Here is a 25,681-nt window from a genome sequence, read left to right as displayed (position 1 = left end):
AATTGATCAGAAATACAGCGTAGGCATGGTTAATGAGACATAACAATAATAATGTCTACACTGTATTTCTGATCAATTTGATGTTATTTTAATGGACAAAAAAATGTGCTTTTCTTTCAAAAACAAGGACATTTCTAAGTGACCCCAAACTTTTGAACGGTAGTGTATATAGTGTATGTCTTGCTCTTGCCATACTAATAGAGGAAAGCCATGTACGGGCTTTAATTGGTCCAACCTTAGCCCTGAGAACTGGCTGTAGACTCATATGGTGCCTCGACACCATTGGAGTCTATAGCCATGTCTCAAAGCCTTCTAGAAGGCCGTTTCCTCTTTCGTCACCTTGTGTGTTGGAAAGCAGCACTTGTTTTGAAAGATATGTGTGAGAGATACTCCTCTCACACACATGATTCGAGACACAGCGCCTTATCGTATTGGTCATAGATTTGACTCTCCACAATGGGCCTATTCTATTTCTCCATGCTAACCAAACAGCTGTTCTGGATCAGTTTAGTTTGGCTGAACTGTCCAGTGCTGGAGGCTCAAACCTCTGTGAGCCAACAACATTAAGATGGGATGTGGATGCCCTGTGCTGTCTATCTGCCCTGGCCTCCCAGGCCCAGCTCTATTAGACTGACTCACTGAGACTACAACACGCAATTAACAGGGTTAGAGAAATATCAGTGATGCTTGCAAAAGGATCCTTGTGGAAAAGGCAGAGGTGTTTTGGGGCTTGTTAAAGCAGGCCTATGAATAGCCAGGCAGTTTCATTATGTCTGTTTTTCTGTGAGGCAGAGTGGTGTTTGCGGTAGGTGTTTGAACCAGAGTGAGTGTCTAAAATATCTCAACCTACGATGAGGATGTGGTCAGCACGGAGCACTACCCGACACTTGGTGCTTCTGTTTGGGCGCCACTGCAATTGGTCCCTTTCCTGTGATTTTGAATATGAAAATTCAGGAAATAAACGTGGGATAATGGTCACTTTATAATCATTGTGTAATGTTACTTTATTACAGTAACAGCTCATAACCACACCTTGGGGTTTTAGACTTGTAATTACAGAGAAATGTTGCCACAGAACTGAGCGGTAGGACTCCATCAAAGGCATATCTTTAGTTTGTTATTTTTATGAATGTTCTACTAAATAGTACAATAATGTTCCTTTTTGCCTTATTGCGTGGTGTCCTCTATTATCATGGACATACTTCTGGTATTGCACATTAAAATAAAACAAATCTGAAGATTTTATTGAGTGGAATTAAAGATTGAAATGGAATGATTACTTCATTTTCTACAGCCTCTCTCAAGTCCAGACAGTAAATTGCATGTATGGTGCTGGCATCTGAAATCAAGAATTTCAGATGAAACTGCAAGGCTCTAGAACACAGGTGTCAAACTGATTCCACGGGGGGCCGAGTGTCTGCGGGTTTTCGCTCCTCCCTTGTACTTGATTGATGAATTAACATCACTAATTAGTTAGGAACTCCCCACACCTGGTTGTCTAGGGCTTTATTGAAAGGAAAAACCAAAAACCTGCAGACACTAGGCCCTCCGTGGAATGAGTTTGACACCCCTGCTCTAGAATGTCCCTGCGTCCACACTCCGATCCTCATCAGATCAACATCAGATGCCCTCATTCAGGACACAAATGTCTTCAAGGAGGATCTACTTTCAATCGCATTTATAAGACTGTTAACTGGCCTCAAGTAGTGAGGCTTTCTATGTCTGTAAAGCATATAACATCATCGGACAAGCCAGAAAGATGCCATAACGATTCTCTCCGCTCACTCTGAAAGAGGAGATGCAGGACAACTGTGCTTTCAGCTTCTCAATCCCACTCATTTTGTTAATTAAATCCTTTAATCGTTAAATTGATGTTGTCTTTTGCCCTGACCCTTTTTTGTCTTTCAAAATTTGCATACAATCCACAGACAGCTGAGTTGCCTCAGATGTTGAGAGCGGAGCAACAAACAAAACAATGGCCCACAATAATGGACTTCAGATCACAGAGAATCAAGGACATATGGGTTCATGTTGACTTTTGGGGAAACATATACCCTGACCATATTTGCTATTTTTACTGTTTCTAGTCCAATGCATTGGCTAGGAAAACCAAAAGCCGAAGAGACTGTAGTTCACAAGGGGGTTGTCCTATAATTTGTATGTCTAATGACAAGGTAATTACATTTAGTTTGTGAGGCTTCAATTCAGGTTAACAAGATAATAAGTTATCCAAAGGGAAATTGAGCTGAGGGATAATGTTTAATATCAGACCTGAGGTTGGTATATCTGGCGTTCTTCTCGGGGTGAGGGGGGCTATTTTAGAGCTACTTTATGTTCCCCCAACCAAGAGCAAAAAGACCCTCTCATGTCTCCCAAGTATTACAGTAAGGCAATTTGGAAACCTCAAACCATAGCCTATCTTTAGGTCTAATCCCTGCCCACCCACATAAAGTCAACAATGACAGAGTCAACCATGACAGACGGAGAGGGCACCGCTCAGAGAAGTAGCATGCTGGAAGGTTCTCTAGGGACATACACGTAATACTGTTCTTCTTCAAGTGAATCACTTGTGTTCAGTTTAATTTTGCACTTACATGATGTTATATATTAATCTGTGTTACTTCTTATTCTGCCACTGAGCGTAACACAATATTTTGTTGTCTGTCTTTCGTTTCCAAGGTGACAAAGGAGACAGAGGACTGAAGGGCGAGAAGGGAGACCGTGGTGAAAAAACAGGTGAGACCAGTGAGCAGTGAAGAGTTATGGAATTGCTGATTCCTCCTCATCCTCCAAATGATCTTGGTCGATGATGTTGTCCATTGTTATCTGCATACATATCGCAAACACTGCTGCATCGTAAAATGAGTTATTGGAATAGGTTGTAATAAAACCCAGGTAGGCTATAGAATTTAACCCTAACTGACCTACCAATCCACTTTCACTACCTCTGCACTCCTTCAGGGGGTGAAGGAGTGCAGAGGGTCTTTTGAGGCCTTTTCCCTCTCTGTTTTGCTTTGGAATGCTGTTTACTCCATCACAACACATTCCAAAACTCAGCACCAGAGCTGAAGTCACATGCTGGTCTCAGTCTAGTGAGTTCATTACTCATTTACATCAGTAGCTGGAGGCTCTCACCTGGCAGACCCCACTTGTAAACAGGGATGCCAGTGGATCAAACAGAAAAATAAACTATTTTTATGGACCGAGCCACAACAGGCATAAATCTCTGCTCTACTTGTACATGGAACGGTCACCTCATATGTTGAAGCAGTTATTAGCGTCACGTTTTACAGGTTTCTTCCTGTATCCAAACCACCCAATATGGCTTACCTCACCAAATAATAAGTATCAAAACATTTATTCACAGTGTTTGAAGCATGGGCAAACTGGTTAGTAGGCCTGGTTGTACTGAGTGGGCCTGTCGTATCGTTGTACAGTATATGCCCGCACACCCCCACTGACAGGTCATTTCAATAAAACCACAATGTGTTTTCAAGCAGGGAAAGAAAACAAACCCGCAAACCTCAATTTCTTCCCTCACACAGGAAATATTATTCTTTCTCTATGACATCATTAAACCCATTTTGGTGTGATGAGAGCTGGAACGGTGTTCTTCTTAAAGTGACAGCTACAAACATCTGAAATACATTTCTCTTCATTAGCTACAACCAGGAAAAGATCAGAACTCCACATTCAAAGCCATGTGATTTAAGAGGTTTTCTTCTGGTACTTGGTCTGGATTTGTTTCCATAATTGTCAAGCTCTCATGCTAGTGGTTGATGGAAAGCAGTGGTGTCACACAAAGTATAGGTCCTCGTAGTGAGAGGAAGGTCTGTCACAGCTCAGACACCGTGGGGCTCTCCCCCAGTCCCCTTGTTCATTTATCTTCTTTACCCCGCTATACTTTTAGAATGTCACAACTGACAACCATGCTTCTCCTAGATGGCTGAGAGCTGGGGCTTACCTCCGGCTGAGGGTTAGGGCTGAGAGCTGGGGCTGAGAGTTGGGGGTGCAGTTGAACCTAAAGCCCCATATACCGTAACTAGCGTGACAAGCTGTAAAATGTCAGGTGCTTTAAAGCTTACTTGGTAATTGTTGCCATAGCGTTGCCTTTCACCCTAACATCCACACACCTCTCAAGATGGGGGTACCGAACTTTGATACGATATCCCAAGAGTCCAACAGAAACTGGAGTAAGCTTGGATTGGAAAGATTATTTTTACAGGACAGGCACAAGCTCCATTCTCCACATTTGAAGTGTCAACCCGGTGCTGAGTTACTGAGACTTTACTCATATACACATGCATGAGCGGTCACATTTACACATGAACAACCTGAAGTTGTGAACATAACACACACACGCCCCAAAATGCACAACATTGTCTTAGTCCATTGGTCCAGAAATGTTGTTGCAAAGGGCCGAACATTGGTTCCCTGCCAGATGTTGTAAGCTGTTACGCTAAGATTCAGATTCACTCCCCTTCCTCTTCCCTAAGAGTAGAGGAAGATATAAAGTTTGGTTGACTGCCAGTTTTATAGGTCAGTGTAGCCATTTTAGTTTTTTAATCGGTTATTGTTTATGGCCTTATGTGCTCATACATGCCAAAATCAAGTCCGATATCATTTTCCCCCAGTGTATTTGTAATGAGTATGATGGGAGACAGAGTGCTTGTTTCAAGCATAGTGTGCAGCAGGTGTTTATTTAGTAAAGGACCACAGGAGGAGGCAGGTAGCTGGGTCCAGGGACAGGCAGAAGGTCATACACAGGGAATCCAAAAAGGTAACAGCATAGGCAAGGAAAAAGGCTAATAACGTAGTCTGGGAGATCAGGCAAGAGGTTGATGACAGGAAATCTGATAGGCAAAAGTACAGGCAGGAAATAGGGAAAAAAACGATGTTAGTGAGAATGGCCAAAAACTATGATACACAGGAGGACTAGTATGGCCCTAAACAGCGCTCCGCCTAGACCGTGGACAAAAACAAACAATACCTCACAATGATGGGATGCAATGAACTGAGCTAAATAGTTTGTGTAAATGGCATACAGGTGTGTGAACAGGTGATCAGAATTCAGGTGATTGGGATCTGGAGAGTGAGCTGTGTTCAGGGGATCTATGTGTTTGAGAGTGTGAGTTGGAAGCAGACGTTACAGTATTTTAATAATGAAAAGACCTAGTTAAAATTGTAGCTGTAAGTATAGCAAAGTGGGCCAGTGCTCCAATTGCCAAAGGCACAGTTGGAAACGTGCCTACTTTTATAAGGTATTGACAGCACTGCTTTTAGTGTTTTCTCCCATAAGACTAAACAACTCTTTTTCTAGAACAAATACTTCAGTTGTGAAACTACAGAGAGATGTCATGAGTGTATTTTAGTTGGCCGTGTTTATTATGATTTTTGTGGAAAAGCAGAAGGGAGGGTGATGTCTATGAATCCAAAAATAGTAATTATACAGATGATTAACAAAACACGAACACAACAGTATTCATACCTTAGTTTTTATGGTAAATGTGAATGAAAAAACTTTTGATTATGGTTTTCATACACATACCTTGTCCATAATGTTGAGGCCTATGTGATTTTCATTGAAGAGGTAAGGGAAGAGGATGGTACATGTGATCTGCATAACATACCAATACTAATGGACATACAGTACCAGTCAAAAGTTGAGACACCTATTCATTCAAGGGTTTTACTTTACAAAACTATGAAATAACACATATGGAGTCATGTAGTAACCAAAAAAGTGTTAAACAATTCAAAATATATTTTATATTTAAGATTCTTCAAAATAGCTACCCTTTGCATTTGTCACACCCTGATCTGTTTCACCTGTCTTTGTGCTTGTCAACACCCCCCTCCATGTGTCACCCATCTTCCCCATTATCCCCAGTGTATTTGTACCTGGGTTCTCTGTTTGTCTGTTGCCAGTTAGTTTTATTTGTCAAGCCTATCAGTGGTTTTCCACTTGCGCCTGTATTTTTCTTGTTTTCCCGTTTTTTACCATTCGGCCTGTACCTTGTCACACCACCCTGGATTATTGACCTCTGCCTGCCCTTGACATGTCGTTTTTCCTGCCCCCTGTTCTAGTAATAAACTTTTGTTACTTAGACACTGTCTGCATCTGGTTCTTCTCCTGAAACGTGATAGCTTTTCACACTCTTGGCATTCTCTCAAACAGCTTCATGAGATAGTCACCTGGAATGCATTTCAATTAACAGGTGTGCCTTGTTAATTTGTGGAATTTCTTTCCTTCTTAATGCGTTTGAGCCAATCAGTTGTGTTGTGACAAGGTAGGGGAGGTATACAGAAGATAGCCCTATTTGGTAAAAGACCAAGTCCATATTATGGCAAGAACAGCTCAAATAAGCAAAGAGAAACGAGAGTCCATCATTACTTTAAGACATGAAGGTCAGTCAATCCGGAACATTTCAAGAACTTTGAAAGTTTCTTCAAGTGCAGTCACAAAAACCATCAGGCACTATGATGAAACTGGCTCTCATGAGGACCGTCACAGGAAAGGAAGAGACAGAGTTAGAAGAGACTTGTTTGGGCCAAGAAATACGAGCAATGGACATTAGACCGGTGGAAATCTGTCCTTTGGTCTGATGAGTCAAAATTTGCGATTTTTGGTTTCCAACCGCTGTGTCTTTGTGAGACGCGGAGTAGGTGAATGGATGAGCTCCGTATGTGTGATTACCAACGTGAAGCATGGAGGAGGAGGTGTGATGGTGTGGAGTTGCTTTGCTGGTGACACTGTATGATTTATTTAGAACTCAAGGCACACTTAACCAGCATGGCTACCACAGCATTCTGCAGTGATACGCCATCCTATCTGCTTTATGCTTAGTGGGACTATCATTTGTTTTTCAACAGGATAATGACCCAACACACCTCCAGGCTGTGTAAGGGCTATTTGACCAAGAAGGAGAGTGATGGAGTGCTGCATCAGATGATCTCGCCTCCACAATCACCCGACCTCAACCCAATTGAGATGGTTTGGGATGAGTTGGACTGCAGAGTGAAGGAAAAGCAGCCAACAAGTGCTCAGCATATGTGGGAACTCCTTCAAGACTGTTGGAAAAGCATTCCAGGTGAAGCTGGTTGAGAGAATACCAAGAGTGTGCAGAGCTGTCATCAAGGCAAAGGGTGGCTACTTTGAAGAATCTAAAATCTAAAATATATTTTGATTTGTTTAACACTTTTTTGGTTACTACATGATTCCATATGTGTTATTCATAGTTTGATGTCTTCACTATTATTCTAGAAAATAGTAAAAATAAAGAAAAACCCCTTGAATGAGTAGGTGTGTCCAAACTTTTGACTGGTACTGTACCTTTGTGTGCCTCCTTGTCTGTATACCTGCAGACAAAGACACAAAAATTAGCAGTTCAATCATCTTCACCCAAAACAGCTAGCCTTCAACATATTCTTATGGTCTACATATTATTACCTCTCTGTTGATTGATATCCATTGAATTGTGTCCTTTTTCTGTTTAAGAAAGATTTGCACAATATGAAAAGATAGATGGTATCATCATAAAACAATATAAATGTAGATAATACAAGAAACAAACCTTACCTTAAATTGAGGAGATCTTTATATTTTTCAGTTAAGTGCCGGCACCTGCTGTCCTTTCAAATTCAAATCCAAATGTTTCAGTTGGGCAGTTAGGTTCCTGTAAGAACCCCCACCAACTTAGGAGGTTCCTCGATGAACCCCACCTCATATGGGCTTCTTGGAAGAACCTTTTGGGGGGCATTTTCAGTGTCAGGAACCCTAAGGTTCATAGAAGAACCCTTGTTGAACCCCACATTTTTTGAGTGTGGTGAACAGGAGGCCCCCGGATCAGCCTCCCATTGTGTGTGCTGGGGGAAAGAGACGCCTACACACGCGCACGCACGCACGCACGCACGCACGCACGCACGCACGCACGCACGCACGCACGCACGCACGCACGCACGCACGCACGCACGCACACACGCACACACACACACACACACACACACACACACACACACACACACACACACACACACACACACACACACACACACACACACACACACACACACACACACGAGGATAACGACAATACCCACCCAGAACCCTCTTTAAACAAGGCAGAGGTGAGGTCTTGCATATGAAAGTCCCTTAGGGACCGTGAGCAGGGGCACCTACAGTCCAGGGTAGAACACGGATTGTGTTTGCCTAACCAAAGAACTGACAAACACATTTAGTCAATGCAAGCCAGAGAGATGTAGTGGTGTTTGTATTCAGACGTACAGATGTCAAGCAGAGATACATTATAGAGTAAATGCTTGTACAAGTAGACAAAGTCAACATGGGAGATTATTTGTTATATTGTCCTTGTTCTGCAGCAGGCTACAGCTAGACAGTTTATCTTGGTAATCATTTCACTTGATGATATGGCTAATATCCTGTCCCTGCATCTCTATTTCTTGTGACAGCATTCTCGGACCTAATTCCACTAACGGATAGGGGAGGCTTTCCTCTACTGCAGCACATAGTCATAAATGTCTCTCTGTAACAGTGTAACATGGCCCTCTAAAGTGCACTCAATTCTATTTCTCATTTCCCATTTCCCTAAAGGAAGTATTTCATGATTCACTTACAGCTGTACGACTGTTAAGTTTTAGTGATACTACAGTAAGTACGTGTATCTCTAATTTGGCTCTGTAGGCTAAATCAATCTGACCTCATAGTCAAGTAGACCTATGCACCATTGTGCTGAATTAGCCGTTTATAAGAGCGTGGGTTCTCCATGTCGGTTCTGCTACCTACTGCACACAGATCCTGATCCACTATGCCATGTTAGTTACCCTGCTAATACCACCATGGCTCTGGCCTAGCCCCATCACACCCCTATCAGAGATAACCTGGGTCTGCGTCTCACTGGACATATTGAAGTTTCCTGAGCCATTACCAGAGTAAAGTTATGCCTACATATCTGCAGCAGACACATGGTTTCAGTCTGCCAGATTGGCTGCATGTCTCAGGCTAAGAGTAGAGCGGAGCTCAGGCTGCAGCATCTGCAACACATTAACAAGATGTTCCTGTGCTCTTCTCGAGTCTATCCTCCAGATTCATGTTCAGCCATTGGAGCCCCAGGCTATTCATCTCCTGAAAAGGTCAATAAAGGCTAGTTGAGTCAGAGTTAATCTTCCAATGGGAGGTGCATTTACACATGAACAACCTGAAGTTGTGAACATATACACACTCACATGTGCACTTAGACCTGCACACACACACGCCCCAAAATGCACAGCATTGTCTTAGTCCATTAGTCCAGAAATGTTGTTGCAAAGGGTCCAGATGTTGTAAGCTGTTGCACTAAGATTCAGATTCACTCTCTTACTCTCCCCTAAGAGTAGAGGAAGGTATAAAGTTTGGTTGACTGACAGTTTTATAGGTCAGTGTAGCCATTTTTGTTCTTTAATCGGTTATTGTTTTTGTTCTAATTATGTTGCTCATACATGCTAAATTCAAGTCAGATATCATTTTTCCCCCAGTGTATTTTAATAATGAAAAGCCTAGTTCAAATTGTAGTTTTGATGATGTAAAGTATAGCAAAGTGGGCCAGTGCTCCAATCGTCAAAGGCACAGTTGGAAACGTGCCTACTTTTATAAGGTATTGACAGCACTGCTTTTAGTGTTTTCTCCCATAAGACGAAACAACTATTTTTCTAGAACAAATACTTCAGTTGTGAAACTACAGAGAGATGTCATGAGTGTGGTGGTAGAAATGGGAAGTATTGGTTTTCATCTTATCAATTAGCTGGACTTTAATAGGCCCTGTATTATACTGTGCATGAGTCTCTCTCAGGAGAAGTCTGCTAAGAGGTTTTCTGTTGGATGTGTGATTAACTTAACTTAAGTTTCTGTCTGAACTCCAAAAATGATTTGAACAAACCAAGCCTCATGCTGGCGTGAAGGTAGGTCCAAACCTGGCTGCAACATGTTTTTCATTAGGTATTTTGTTGCAGGATTACAGGACTAGGCTTCATTACAGGACTAGGCTTCATGTGCAGGGGAGCTGTAATATGACATCCTGGCTAGAAATAGCATTTTCTCTCCTTCCTATTCTTACTAAATCTTCCCAAACATGATGGTGGACGGGAGGTCCCTCGGATCAGCCTCCCACAGTGTGTGCTGGGGGAAAGAGACGCCTGCTGTCTTGTGGAACACACACACATACACATAAACACACACACACACACACACACACACACACACACACACACACACACACACACACACACACACACACACACACACACACACACACACACACACACACACACACACACACACAGATAACCCTCTTTAAACAAGGCAGAACACAGTCTAGCATCAACACATACAGCGGAGGTGACCTGAGATGGAGGAGATGGCCTCAGCACAGTTACGATATCACATAGACTGGTCCCTGTGATGGCCATCTCTGGGAGGTGAGGTCTTGCATATGAAACAGAGGCACATACAGTCCAGGGTAGAGCACAGATTGCGTATGCCTAACCAAAAAGCTGACAAACACATTTAGTCAATTAAAGTTTATTTTGACAAACTGTAATATTTTCACTTGATTATATGGCTAATATCCGGTCCCTGCATCTCTATTTCTTGTGACAACATTCTCTGACCTAATTCCTGACCTTGTTCCTGTGCTCTTCTCGAGTCTGTCCTCCAGATTCATGTTCAGCCATTGGAGCCCCAGGTTATCCATCTCCTGAAAAGGTCAATAAAGGCTAGTTCGGTCAGAGTTAATCTTCCAATGAGAGGTACTAATTGTTTTCAACACCTTCTCCTGCCCCGACAAGACCACAAATGTCACTCCAAACTCTTTATAACTGCAGTTATAGAGGTCACCAAGTATGGAGGCAGTAATGACCCCTAATAGCAAACCCCTTTGAACAAACAAGCTTCATGGAAAGACTTTCCTAAAGATGTGTTCAAGTGTTTTGTTTTATTTTCCCGGTTATGGAAAAATAATTTACATTAAATAAAGTTAGAAAGATGTTTGGCTTGTTGCTCCATACCTGAAGGATTGTTTTTGTCTACATGAAATGTACAAACAGTGTTTTGAACAAACTAATCCAAAAAGTATGACTTCACTAACCTGGTTGGGAAATCAACAGCAAATCAACTTGCCGGTGTCCTCTGAATATTACTATAATTTAGTTGACTTTACAGAAATGCACTCTATGATCCATCTTTGAGGTTAATACACTGAGTCAAGCCACCTCAATCTGATCAGTGGTCTGTGGCTAGGGGTTTGTTTGGCCCATGACCAGCTTCCCCTTTCAAACCACCATCCATGTCTCTCTCCTCTGCTGTGTGTGTGTGTGTGTGTGTGTGTGTGTGTGTGTGTGTGTGTGTGTGTGTGTGTGTGTGTGTGTGTGTGTGTGTGTGTGTGTGTGTGCGTGTGCGTGTACGTGCGTGCGTGCGTGCGTGCGTGCGTGCGTGCGTGCGATTTTAGTGGATGAGACACTGGTGAGGCTGGTGAATGGATCAGGCCCTCACGAGGGGAGAGTGGAGGTGTTCCACGAGAGACGCTGGGGAACGGTGTGTGATGACGTCTGGGACAAGAAGGACGGCGACGTGGTCTGCAGGATGCTTGGCTACAAAGGAGCCTTCGAGATCCATAAAACAGGCCGGTTTGGACAAGGTAAGCCTTTTGGCTGTTTTTATCTCTACCGAGATTTGAACTAACTACAGTGCAGACTGTGATAAACTTGTGGAGGCGGATTAGGATTTTTACCATTTGTTTTTGTAATTGTACTTTTTTATGGTGGGTATTAGTGCACAAAGCATTTGAAAACTACTGAGATTCATATACGTTTATAGGGAACATCATAGGAGCCAGATGCCATCAAAAATTTGCCAGTGGTAATATCCATCTGTTTCCTCTCTTATGACCTATTTTCCACAACCATCATTACATCATGCATACACACACATCTATGTTTGGTCCAATCAAAATATTATGGTGTATTAATACTATTTAGTTCAAATTAATCTGGAAAATTAAAAAAAACAAATCTAATTCCAAGAACCATTCTTTAAAATTAACAATAATTCACATTTACTTTTGAGGATTATTTAAACAGTTGTAAATGTGTCTTTCATAGACCCCATTTGCGAAGCAAAATGTTGTTTCTTTATTCTTGACCTCATCCTGACCCATATTTGTATCTATAATTATGTTAGAGATGACATTGTACATGGTCAATACAATAAATTATTCTCAAAATAAGTGTTGAGATGCTGGGTAAACCAGTTTAGGAGGCATGTCTAGTTAAAATAAACCCAACAGTGATGTATTAGGCCCAGTCCAAACATCTGTGGTGAATGTACACTATACTATACTGGTCCTGGCCAAGTTTCCTTTTCAAGTTCATGCTGCACTCAAGATGTTTCAGTTATTCAATGTTATGTAGTTGGTGATGCTCAAACTTGGAGTCTTCTCTCATGGTGCTAAATGTGGTAGAATGACCTTAAAGCAAAAACTCTGATCATACAGAGTGTGTTTGCCAACATTCTGAGGGAAAATATTGCTCACACTCAAAGTTCAAAATGTTTCCGTGAACAAACAGATAGAGTAGATAGACGGTAGGCCTACTAGGTCCTGGTTCCTTCTCAACATTACTGCTGGTCATAAAGTATATGGAAAACAATATGGAACGATATTTCCATACACACAAAGGGCCTCCTTTGAGCATTAGTGATACTACTACTTTTGAGGTACGACACACAAATACATAAAATAAAATAGCTGAAATGGAGACATTAGTTCCTAACTACACACATAGTTCTCATTGTAGACGTATATTTATACGATATATCAGACAAGCCCTGGCATTAAAAGGGTTGATGGTCTAGTCTGCGGCCTCCAGCCAATGTAGAATATATTTGGCCTCTTATCTTTCATCAAGTCTGTCTATGAATTCCCTCACTGGTACACAGCCCCTGATAGGCCTATGGGGATGAGGCCTACATGCACATCTGTAAACTGTCATCTTAGAGTGAAAGAAATGAATGTCTGATTCAGGATATAAAAAGCATATTGTACTTTTTGTGCTCATTATGTTGCTAGCATTCGAATATAACCCTGAAGCAAAAAGAAGACCAGGAATTATAATGTGAAATCTGATTCAAATGTGGGATAAGACAGACATGCTTATGCTAATGTTAACTTTGTGGGAACCTTTTGTGGGGAGAGTGATATCCTTATGACTTATTGCATTTAAAACATATATTATTCTGGATTGGTTTGATAAACTGTATATAGTGAGTATAAAAAAAACATTAAGAACACCTTCCTAATATTGAGTTGCACTCCCCCCTTTTGCCCTCATAACAGCCTCAATTCGTCTGGGCATGGACTCTACAAGGTGTCAAAAGCTTTTCACAGGGTTGCTGGCCCATGTTGGCTGGATGTCCTTTGGGTGGTGGACCATTCTTGATACACACGGGAAACTGTTGAGCGAGAATAACCCATCAGCATTGCAGTTGTTGACACAAACCAATGTGCCTGGCACCCACTACTATAGCCCGTTCAAAGGAACTTTTTGTCTTGCCTATTCACCCACTGAATGGCACACATACCCAATCCATGTCTCAAGGCTTAAAAATCATTCTTTAACCTGTTTCCTCCCCTTCATCTACACTGATTGAAGTGGATTTAACAAGTGACATCAATAAGGGATCATAGCTTTCACCTGGATTCACTGTGGTTTTCCTGCATGTATATTATCCCTTGTTATAAATCAAACAAAGTTGTAGTTATGTTAGGCATACAGTGCATTCGGAAAGTATTCAGACCCCTTGACCTTTTCCACATTCTGTTACGTTACAGCCTTATTCTAAAATTTATTTAAAAAATTAAATCCATCTACAGACAGACATTTTTGAAAATGTATTAAAAATAAAAAACAGAAATACCTTATTTACATAAGTATTCAGACCCTTTGCTATGAGCCTTGAAATTGAGCTCAGGTGCATCCTGTTTGCATTGATCATTCTTGAGATGTTTCTACAAATTGATTGGAGTCCACCTGGGGTAAATTCAATTGATTGGACATGATTTGGAAAGGCACACACCTGTCTATATAAGGTCCCACAGTTGACAGTGCATGTCAGAGCAAAAACCAAGCCACGAGGTCAACGGAATTGTCCGTAGAGCTCTGAGACAGGATTGTGTCAAAGCACACATCTGGGGAAGGGTACCAAAACATGTCTGCAGCATTGAAGGTCCCCAAGAACACAGTGGCCTCCATCATTCTTAAATGGAAGAAGTTTGGAACCACCAAGATTCTTCCTAGAGATGGCCGCCCGGCCAAACTGAGCAATCAGGGGAGAAGGGCCTTGGTCAGGGAGGTGACCAAGAACCCAATGGTCATTCTGACAGAACTCCAGAGTTCCTCTGTGGAGATGGGAGAACCTTCCAGAAGGACTGCCATCTCTGCAGCACTCCACCAATCATGGTAGGGTGGCCAGACGGAAGCCACTCCTCAGTAAAAGGCACATGACAGCCCACTTGGAGTTTTCCAAAAGGCACCTAAAGGACTATCAGATCATGAGAAACAAGATTCTCTGGTCTGATGAAACCAAGATTGAACTCTTTGGCCTGAATGCCAAGTCTCACATCTGAAGGAAACCTGGCAACATCCCTACGGTGAAGCATGGTGGTGGCAGCATCATGCTGGGGTGATGTTTTTCAGCGGCAGGAACTGGGAGACTAGTCAGGATTGAGGCAAAGATGAACGGAGCAAAGTACAGAGAGATCCTTGATGAAACACTGCTCCAGAGGGCTCAGGACCTCAGACTGGGGTGAAGGTTCACCTTCCAACAGGACATTGACCCTAAGCACACAGCCAACACAATGCAGGAGTGGCTTCTGGACAAGTCTCTGAATGTCCTTGAGTGGCCCAGCCAGGGCCCAGACTTGAACCTGATCGAACATCTCTGTAGAGACCTGAAAATATCTGTGCAGCGATGCTCCCCATCCAACCTGACAGAGTTTGAGAGGATCTGCAGAGAAGAATGGGAGAAACTCCCCAAATACAGGTGTGTCAAGCTTGTATCATCATACCCAAGAAGACTCGTTGCTGTAATCGCTGCCAAAGGTGCTTCAACAAAGTACTGTGTAAAGGGTCTGAATACTTATGTAAATGTGCTATTTCAGTTTTTTATATATTTCTACATTTGCACAAAAAAAAATACACGTGTTTCTGCTTTGTCATTATGGGCTATTATGTGTAGATTGATGAGGAAAAACACAATTTAATAAATTTTAGAATAAGGCTGTAACGTAGCAAAATGTGGAAAAAGTGAAGGGGTCTGAATACTTTCCGAATGCACTGTATATTTAAGGTCCTATGTCTTTCTCAAACCTGCTTATTTGGCAAGTAGGTAAATTAGATCGGACACAGAGTATTTTACGTTAGTTATCTTTTGATTGTTTTGAATCCAATCCTTCAATTACCCTCAACCCCTCCCATCTATCTCTGAAGACCATCCAGTGTTGTTTTCTATTTGCCGTATATTTTTAACTGTGCTGTTTCACAAATGTTCTGAACCTATACATAACGATTGAAAGTTAAAAAAATTCTCAAACCCAATGATGAATTCAGTGTCCCACCTCTACCGTTGTAACTCACAACTCATTATCATGAACAATGGAGTTTCTACATTTGTGTTCATACGTTGGACATTCATTTTGCACGTCATTCTTCAGACAGCAATTATTACTTAAGCCATCGAGAGATTTTGACTGGGTCTTGAAATTATTTTAATTTGGACCGAGAAACAGGCACTAGAGGGTGTTGTCTCGTATATTTTTCGGCCTCTCAGTTCTGTCTTCAATGTAATTGATACCACAATAAACCCAATTTCAGACAGAGATTCCATGCCAGAGGTCCCCTCTGGTGGCTCTTGGCTATCTTGCCTGGTGGGGAGAGGAGAGAGGAGAGGCTTGCGCCAGCCTCTGTGTTTGTGGAGCCATGACATGCTCTCATCCCTCTGCCAGATATCTGCCTCACATTAACGCTTCCAAGGGCTCTCAGAGGAGAGTGGTGTGATGAATAAGAGGAGCCAGAGTATGACCAGACCAGACTCTGCTATCACACTCTCTTTCATTCAGATAAAGGCTGTGATTTGAGAAGAAAAACAATAGAATAGCAGAGCCTGATACTTGGCCGCCCTGTATATCCCTCCTTTATCATCTTAGCTGTAAACCATACTTTTCTGTAAGTCCTGAATACTGGAGTCGATCTGGATGTTTTTTTTAAATTAATAACAGTGGGAGGCTGAGAGGACATATGTGCACTGTTAGGTTAATCTTGACTAAAGTATTTCTGCCCTCTTCATTTCTCTCGCTCTCTCTCACTTGCTCTCTCACTTGCTCTCTGTCTCTCTGTCTGTCTCTCTCTCTCTCTCTCTCTCTCTCTCTCTCTCTCTCTCTCTCTCTCTCTCTCTCTCTCTCTCTCTCTCTCTCTCTCTCTCTCTCTCTCTCTCTCAATTCAATTCAATTCAATTCAAGGGGCTTTATTGGCATGGGAAACATGTGTTAACATTGCCAAAGCAAGTGAGGTAGGTAATATACAAAAGTCAAATAAACAATAAAAATGAACAGTAAACATTACACATACAGAAGTTTCAAAACAATAAAGACATTACAAATGTCATATTATATATATGCAGTGTTGTAACAATGTACAAATGGTTAAAGCACACAAGTTAAAATAAATAAACATAAATATGGGTTGTATTTACAGTGGTGTTTGTTCTTCACTGGTTGCCCTTTTCTTGTGGCAACAGGTCACAAATCTTGGTGCTGTGATGGCACACTGTGGAATTTCACCCAGTAGATATGGGAGTTTATCAAAATTGGATTTGTTTTCGAATTCTTTGTGGATCTGTGTAATCTGAGGGAAATATGTCTCTCTAATATGGTCATACATTGGGCAGGAGGTTAGGAAGTGCAGCTCAGTTTCCACCTCATTTTGTGGGCAGTGTGCACATAGCCTGTCTTCTCTTGAGAGCCATGTCTGCCTACGGCGGCCTTTCTCAATAGCAAGGCTATGCTCACTGAGTCTGTACATAGTCAAAGCTTTCCTTAAGTTTGGGTCAGTCACAGTGGTCAGGTATTCTGCCACTGTGTACTCTCTGTTTAGGGCCAAATAGCATTCTAGTTTGCTCTGTTTTTTTTGTTAATTCTTTCCAATGTGTCAAGTAATTATCTTTTTGTTTTCTCATGATTTGGTTGGGTCTAATTGTGCTGTTGTCCTGGGGCTCTGTGGGGTGTGTTTGTGTTTGTGAACAGAGCCCTAGGACCAGCTTGCTTAGGGGACTCTTCTCCAGGTTCATCTCTCTGTAGGTGATGGCTTTGTTATGGAAGGTTTGGGAATCGCTTCCTTTTAGGTGGTTGTAGAATTTAACGGCTCTTTTCTGGATTTTGATAATTAGTGGGTATCGGCCTAATTCTGCTCTGCATGCATTATTTGGTGTTCTACGTTGTACACGGAGGATATTTTTGCAGAATTCTGCATGCAGAGTCTCAATTTGGTGTTTGTCCCATTTTGTGAAATCTTGGTTGGTGAGCGGACCCCAGACCTCACAACCATAAAGGGCAATGGGCTCTATGACTGATTCAAGTATTTTTAGCCAGATCCTAATTGGTATGTTGAAATTTATGTTCCTTTTGATGGCATAGAAGGCCCTTCTTGCCTTGTCTCTCAGATCGTTCACAGCTTTGTGGAAGTTACCTGTGGTGCTGATGTTTAGGCCGAGGTATGTATAGTTTTTTGTGTGCTCTAGGGCAACGGTGTCTAGATGGAATTTGTGGTCCTGGTGACTGGACCTTTTTTGGAACACCATTATTTTGGTCTTACTGAGATTTACTGTCAGGGCCCAGGTCTGACAGAATCTGTGCAGAAGATCTAGGTGCTGCTGTAGGCCCTCCTTGGTTGGTGACAGAAGCACCAGATCATCAGCAAACAGTAGACATTTGACTTCGGATTCTAGTAGGGTGAGACCGGGTGCTGCAGACTGTTCTAGTGCCCGCGCCAATTCGTTGATATATATGTTGAAGAGGGTGGGGCTTAAGCTGCATCCCTGTCTCACCCCACGACCCTGTGTGAAGAAATGTGTGTGTTTTTTGCCAATTTTAACCGCACACTTGTTGTTTGTGTACATGGATTTTATAATGTCGTATGTTTTACCCCCAACACCACTTTCCATCAATTTGTATAGCAGACCCTCATGCCAAATTGAGTCGAAGGCTTTTTTGAAATCAACAAAGCATGAGAAGACTTTGCCTTTGTTTTGGTTTGTTTGGTTGTCAATTAGGGTGTGTAGGGTGAATACATGGTCTGTTGTACGGTAATTTGGTAAAAAGCCAATTTGACATTTGCTCAGTACATTGTTTTCATTGAGGAAATGTACGAGTCTGCTGTTAATGATAATGCAGAGTATTTTCCCAAGGTTACTGTTGACGCATATTCCACGGTAGTTATTGGGGTCAAATTTGTCTCCACTTTTGTGGATTGGGGTGATCAGTCCTTGGTTCCAAATATTGGGGAAGATGCCAGAGCTAAGGACGATGTTAAAGAGTTTTAGTATAGCCAATTGGAATTTGTTGTCTGTATATTTGATCATTTCATTAAGGATACCATCAACACCACAGGCCTTTTTGGGTTTGAGGGTTTTTATTTTGTCCTGTAACTCATTCAAGGTAATTGGAGAATCCAATGGGTTCTGGTAGTCTTTAATAGTTGATTCTAGGATTTGTATTTGATCATGTATATGTTTTTGTTCTTTATTCTTTGTTATAGAGCCAAAAAGATTGGAGAAGTGGTTTACCCATACATCTCCATTTTGGATAGATAATTCTTCGTGTTGTTGTTTGTTTAGTGTTTTCCAATTTTCCCAGAATTGGTTAGAGTCTATGGAGTCTTCAATTACATTGAGCTGATTTCTGACGTGCTGTTCCTTCTTTTTCCGTAGTGTATTTCTGTATTGTTTTAGTGATTCGCCATAGTGAAGGCGTAGACTCAGGTTTTCCGGGTCTCTATGTTTTTGGTTGGACAGGTTCCTCAATTTATTTCTTAGATTTTTGCATTCTTTATCAAACCATTTGTCATTGTTGTTCATTTTCTTCGGTTTTCTATTTGAGATTTTTAGATTTGATAGGGAAGCTGAGAGGTCAAATATACTGTTAAGATTTTCTACTGCCAAGTTTACACCTTCACTATTGCAGTGGAACATTTTACCCAGGAAGTTGTCTAAAAGGGATTGAATTTGCTGTTGCCTAATTGTTTTTTGGTAGGTTTCCAAACTGCATTCCTTCCATCTATAGCATTTCTTAATGTTACTCAGTTCCTTTGGCTTTGATGCCTCATGATTGAGTATTGCTCTGTTCAAGTAGACTGTGATTTTGCTGTGGTCTGATAGGGGTGTCAGTGGGCTGACTGTGAACGCTCTGAGAGACTCTGGGTTGAGGTCAGTGATAAAGTAGTCTACAGTGCTACTGCCAAGAGATGAGCTATATCTCTCTCTCTCTCTCTCTCTCTCTCTCTCTCTCTCTCTCTCTCTCTCTCTCTCTCTCTCTCTCTCTCTCTCTCTCTCTCTCTCTAGGTACTGGGCTCATCTGGATGGATGATGTGGCCTGCGTTGGGAACGAGGACACCATTCACCAGTGCAAGTTCTCAGGCTGGGGTAAGACAAACTGTGGGCACGTGGAGGATGCGGGGGTGACATGCAACACCTAACACCCACCATTTGAACCCCCACCGAGTTCAGTTACAAACTGCTGAGATTAGTTGCAGTTGACAGGCAGCGTGACGTAGAGCAGAGGAGCTGTGTCCTGCTGTCCTACACCCACCCACCGCTGTGGGCAACTGAGTTGACAGTTATGTGCAAACATGCTTTGATTTCAGACCCCTTAGGGCCTCTTGGATGGCTATTGTTCATGTAAAGTAGGTTTATCAATAGCAGATACTTCTTAGCTGAACTAGATTCAGTGCCAAAAATGGACCAACTTAAAAAATGGTCAGTCACAAATGTTTGTCGAAGTTTTTGATAGATAAAGCGATTGCAAAGAAAAGAAAGGGGAAGAGATGCCATTTTAAATGGATGTATGACTTGGCCCTAGTACGATTTATTGGTTTGTGTCTGACAATTTTACTATTTCTGCCTGTAGAGCCAAGCATTGTTTTTTATCATCATGAACGAGAGTCTCTCAATTCAATTCAATTCAAGGGGCTTTATTGGCATGGGAAACATGTGTTAACATTGCCAAAGCAAGTGAGGTAGATAAGTCTCTCTCTCTCTCTCTCTCTCTCTCTCTCGTTTTTGCTTCTCCCGTCAACAGTTTTTTTTGTTAGAGCGCATCCAAAAATGTCACCCTCTTCATCGATAATTGCATGGGCGGTTTGAAGATTGATGCTTGGTTTATGTATGGAAACCATGACTCTAACGACGAGTAAGACAAATTACAGCCTAAGAGGGCAAGTTACTGTTTGGGGAAAATAAAGTGAAATGGTAAAACATGCACAATGAATTGAGGTTTCTCACAGGAAATGAAACAGGGAAATATGTATTATTGTGTGAAATAAACAAAACCAACCCCTGATGTAAGATACTTTCACATGTAAATCACGTGTTGACATGATATGATGGCTGTAAGAAAAATATTTCTGTAGATGATCCCTTGCCAAATATTGATTTGGAATAAACAATGAAATGTCTGAAGGTCCTGAGGACTAGGTTTGATCCACTCTCAGACTCATGAATCTGGACTATCTCAGTATTTCATCTGGAGCAGTGGAGCAGCTCCCCTCAGAAATGGTACACACTTTTATCAACTTAGGTTCAAGCGGAGACAAGTGCTATAGAGGTGTTGCAATGCACTCGTTTTCTAAGCCGACAGCCAAGGAGAATACCTTACAATCTCTATATATTTTCACTCAGACTGATCATGCTTCCCTCTTGGGAAAGGTCTTTCAACAGAAAAGAAAGGAGAAAAAATGTTTTCTACCTAAAATATTTTCATACAAAACATTTATTCTGGTTTTGTAGAAATAGATATTCCAACAGTACGTGATCATCTCTATTATAATCCTGTCTCAAATATTCAACCAGGGTGCAGTTAGTCTGTGAACATAACAGAGGTTATTCTTGCATGGATTTTCAACTGTGCTGGAAATGAATCACTGTCATGCAATGCTTTTTCACATACATTTAAGGGAGCAGACTGCACACATTTGCTTTGTATAATAGGGACCACAAACCCAGGTTCCCACTTCAGGAGCATATTATCAAATGCCAGGATGGTATGATTGCTATGTGATGTCGAGATTGGTTGATTTGTTATACTATGGTTATACTTGGTTATACTGTGGCCCTAATCACCACTTTTATTGGACAAAGGGACTGCTGAGGAATGTAAATATCTGCTTATCGATTGTGCTGGTCATAACACCCAGACAACAATACCTGAAGTAGTATGAAATAGATAAATAAATACAGTGAATATGTCACAAGAATATTTCATATGTCCATTAGACAATACTTTTTACTAGATTTTTCAGATTTTTTAATTGTTCATGTACCATGGAAATAATAAAAAAAACATTTGTTTATACATGTGGACTTGATTATTTTCTGATTAAGATGAAAATGGTTGAGGCAGTTCAGTTGAAAGCTAAGTAATCCTAGCCCATACCCTAGATACAGTACATCAATAGAACAGGTGAGGAGGGATAGAGGAAGTTGGGTATATCATCTCTGGTTTGACAACTGAGAAGCAATTACCTTAAAAGTGGTTCCACATGAAGGACGAAAATAGAAATGATTGCTGGAGAATCACCTGATCACCTCAGCGTATGGTGAGCCTAAGGAGAACAAAGACCCTGAATTACGGCTGAGGGAAAGATGCTTCTTATCAATGTTTGAACTTTTATTGGAGGAAACATTTCTTTGGAAGGTAATAGAACATATTTAATTTTCCATTTTGAAATGTTTGGGTTAATCTGTTTCATACACTCCCATTGTGAAAAGTCCTTAGCATCTGGAACTGTCTCAAATTATTTTCTACCCTCAGTTTTATGTCAAACGCAGACAAACAACAAGTATTTTATTTGAGGTATGACCGAGTACAATATTTCTGATGCGATAATTCAGGGGAATTCACAGATGGACACAGGAACCGTTGGACTCCATTATCCTCTATAGTTCCCAGAGGACCTCTCTCTGACATTAACATCCATGACTGTCACATTGAGTCAGCTCTGTAAGAAGGGTTTGAAATAACAGTGCAACCATTTATAGAGATTTTGTGCAAGGGGTAGTGGGCTCAATAACTATACCTCTTCAGTCCATTTATAAAAAGAAACTACATTGTTCAGAGCAGTTTAGGGTCACGTCACAGAACTCAGCGAGAGAAAGAGCAGTTCCAGTAATCAGTACTGCTAGAAGTGTAAGCTTCCCCAGAGCCCTCCTGAACTCCCCCATGTGCCCATGTGTATTCTGGACAGGATAAGTTCTATAAGAAAGAGTCCTCCCTTGAGATTTGACAAAGCTGTTTGCTATTGTAAACTAGAGAGAGTTATCGGTGGCTGTTGGCCTGGATTTCCTGAACAATCTTCTGTCTCCTGTGTCTGGGAGGATGAATGATTGAATGTTCAGATGAAGATGCTGCTGAGATGCTGCTGTTGGAACACACATTCTGTCAACATGTCCATATCAAATCAAATCAAATGTATTTATAAAGCCCTTCTTAAATCAGCTGATATCTCAAAGTGCTGTACAGAAACCCAGCCTAAAACCCCAAACAGCAAGCAATGCAGGTGTAGAAGCACAGTGGCTAGGAAAAACTCCCTAGAAAGGCCAAAACCTAGGAAGAAACCTAGAGAGGAACCAGGCTATGAGGGGTGGCCAGTCCTCTTCTGGCTGTGCCGGGTGGAGATTATAACAGAAAATGGCCAAGATGTTCAAATGTTCATAAATGACCAGCATGGTCAAATAATAATAATCACAGTAGTTGTCGAGGGTGCAACAAGTCAGCACCTCAGGAGTAAATGTCAGTTGGCTTTTCATAGCCGATCATTAAGAGTATCTCTACTGCTCCTGCTTTCTCTAGAGAGTTGAAAACAGCAGGTCTGGGACAGGTTGCACGTCCGGTGAACAGGTCAGGGTTCCATAGCCGCAGGCAGAACAGTTGAAACTGGAGCAGCAGCACGGCCAGGTGGACTGGGGACAGCAAGGAGTCATCATGCCAGGTAGTCCTGAGGCATGGTGCTAGGGCTCAGGTCCTCCGAGAGAAAGAAAGAAAGAGAGAATTAGAGAGAGCATACTTAAATTCACACAGGACACCGGATAAGACAGGAGAAGTACTCTAGATATAACAGAATGACCCTAGCCCCCCGAGACCCAAACTACTGCAGCATAAATACTGGACGCTGAGATAGGATATAACCCCACCCACTTTGCCAAAGCACAGCCCCCACACCACTAGAGGGATATCTTCAACCACCAACTTACCATCCTGAGACAAGGCCGAGTATAGCCCACAATGATCTCCGCCACGGCACAACCCAAGAGGGGGCGCCAACCCAGACAGGAAGATCATGCCAGTGACTCAACCCACTCAAGTGACGCATCCCTCCTAGAGACGGCATGGAAGAGCACCAGTAAGCCAGAGACTCAGCCCCTGTAATAGGGTTAGAGGCAGAGAATCCCAGTGGAGAGAGGGGAACCGGCCAGGCAGAGACAGCAAGTGCGGTTCGTTGCTCCAGAGCCTTTCCGTTCACCTTCACACTCCTGGGCCAGACTACACTCAATCATATGACCTACTGAAGAGATGAGTCTTCAGTAAAGACTTAAAGGTTGAGACCGAGTATAGCTACAGAATTGATTAATATACAGTACCAGTCAAAAGTTTGGACACACCTACTCATTCAAGGGTTTTACTTTGTTTGTACTATTTTCTACATTGTAGAATGATAGTGAAGACATCAAACTATGGAATCATGTAGTAACCCAAAAAATATTTTAGATTCTTCAAAGTAGCCACCCTTTGCCTTGATGACAGCTTTGCACACTCTTGGCATTCTCTCAACCAGCTTCATGAGGAATGCTTTTCCAACAGTCTTGAAGGAGTTCCCACATATGTTGAGCACTTGTTGGCTACTTTTCCTTCACTCTGCAGTCCAACTCATCCCAAACCATCTCAATTGGGTTGAGGTCGGGTGATTTTGGAGGTTCAGGTCATCTGAAGCAGCATTCCATCTTGGTAAAATAGCCCTTACACAGCCTGGAGGTGTGTTGGGTCATTGTCCTGTTGAAAAACAAATGATCATCCCACTAAGCGCAAACCAGATGGATGGCGTATCACTGCAGAATGCTGTGGTAGCCATGCTGGTTAAGTGTGCCTTGAATTCTAAATACACCACTAACAGTGTCACCAGCAAAGCACCATCACACCTCCTCCTCCATGCTTCACGGTGGCAATCACACATGCAGAGATGATCCATTCACCTACTCTGTGTCTCACAAAGACACAGCGGTTGGAACCATAAATCTAAAATTTGGACTCATCAGACCAAAGGACAGATTTCTACTGGTCTAATGTCGATTGCTCGTGTTTCTTGGTCAAAGCAAATTTCTCTTCTTATTGGTATCATTTAGCATAGTGGTTTCTTTGCAGCAATCCGACCATGAGGCCTGATTCACGCAGTCTCCTCTGAACAGTTGATGTTGAGATGTGTCTGTTACTTGAAATGCAATTTCTGAGGCTGGTAACTCTAACGAACTTATCCTCTGCAGCAGAGGTAACCCTGGGTTTTCCATTCCTGTGGCGGTCCTCATGAGAGCCAGTTTCATCATAGCGCTTCATGGTTTTTGCGACTGCACTTGAAGAAACTTTCAAAGTTCTTGAAATATTCCGTAGTGACTGACCTTCATGTCTTAAAGTAATGATGGACTGTTTTTTCTCTTTGCTTATTTGAGCAGTTCTTGCCATAATATGGACTTGGTCTTTTACCAAAAAGGGTTGTCTTCTATATACCACCTTGTCACAACACAACTGATTGGCTCAAACGCATTAAGAAGGAAAGAAATTCCACAAATGAACTTTTGACAAGGCACACCTGTTAATTGAAATGCATTCCAGGTGACTACCTCATAAAGCTGGTTGAGAGAATGCCATGAATGTGCAAGCTGCCATCAAGGCAAAGGGTGGCTATTTTGAAGAATCTCAAACATATTTTGATTTGTTTAACACTTTTTTGGTTACTACATGATTCCATGTGTTATTTCATAGTTTTGATGTATTCACTATTATTCTACAATGTAGACAATAGTACAAATAATGAAAAACCCTTGAATGAGTAGGTGTGTCCAAACTTTTGACTGGTACTGTATATACACTGAATATGATCCAAAATACTGTAAAGCTAAACAATAAGCCATACATGATCAAAATGCAGTTGATTATTCAAGTAAAACAATGGACAAATAAACCATGTCTACAGAACAATGTTTGACATTGAAAACATGCATGAAATTATTAAATTGTGGATTTCCCCAAATCTACCCAATTTGAGCAGAGCCGGGGACAGCTCCTTCTCCCCAACCAGAGCCCATGCTGAGGTTTGGGTT

At 41.8% G+C, this 25,681-nt stretch overlaps 1 protein-coding gene across 2 annotated transcripts in view; it reads left to right on the top strand.

Annotated features, from left to right (window-relative positions):
• The window catches only part of LOC139582953 (scavenger receptor class A member 5-like), a 49,288-nt gene extending 27,623 nt beyond the window's left edge, over window positions 1–21,665 (top strand). Inside the window, exons 7-9 of one of the 2 annotated variants that reach the window (XM_071413474.1) lie at window positions 2,680–2,736; window positions 11,499–11,687; window positions 19,658–21,665. In XM_071413474.1, the coding sequence (XP_071269575.1) occupies window positions 2,680–2,736; window positions 11,499–11,687; window positions 19,658–19,791 (380 nt within the window). In that variant the 3' untranslated portion in view covers window positions 19,792–21,665. Of the gene's footprint in view, window positions 1–2,679; window positions 2,737–6,873; window positions 7,301–11,498; window positions 11,688–19,657 lie in introns of those variants that run through there. The other variant, XM_071413475.1, reaches the window with a different exon arrangement.
• Window positions 21,666–25,681: the final 4,016 nt, after the last annotated feature.

The sequence above is a fragment of the Salvelinus alpinus genome, chromosome 8 (genome assembly GCF_045679555.1).
Source record: "Salvelinus alpinus chromosome 8, SLU_Salpinus.1, whole genome shotgun sequence".
Taxonomy (NCBI): domain Eukaryota; kingdom Metazoa; phylum Chordata; class Actinopteri; order Salmoniformes; family Salmonidae; genus Salvelinus; species Salvelinus alpinus.
Note: the sequence above shows the minus strand (reverse complement) of the source record. Positions and strands in the feature narration are given on the sequence as shown.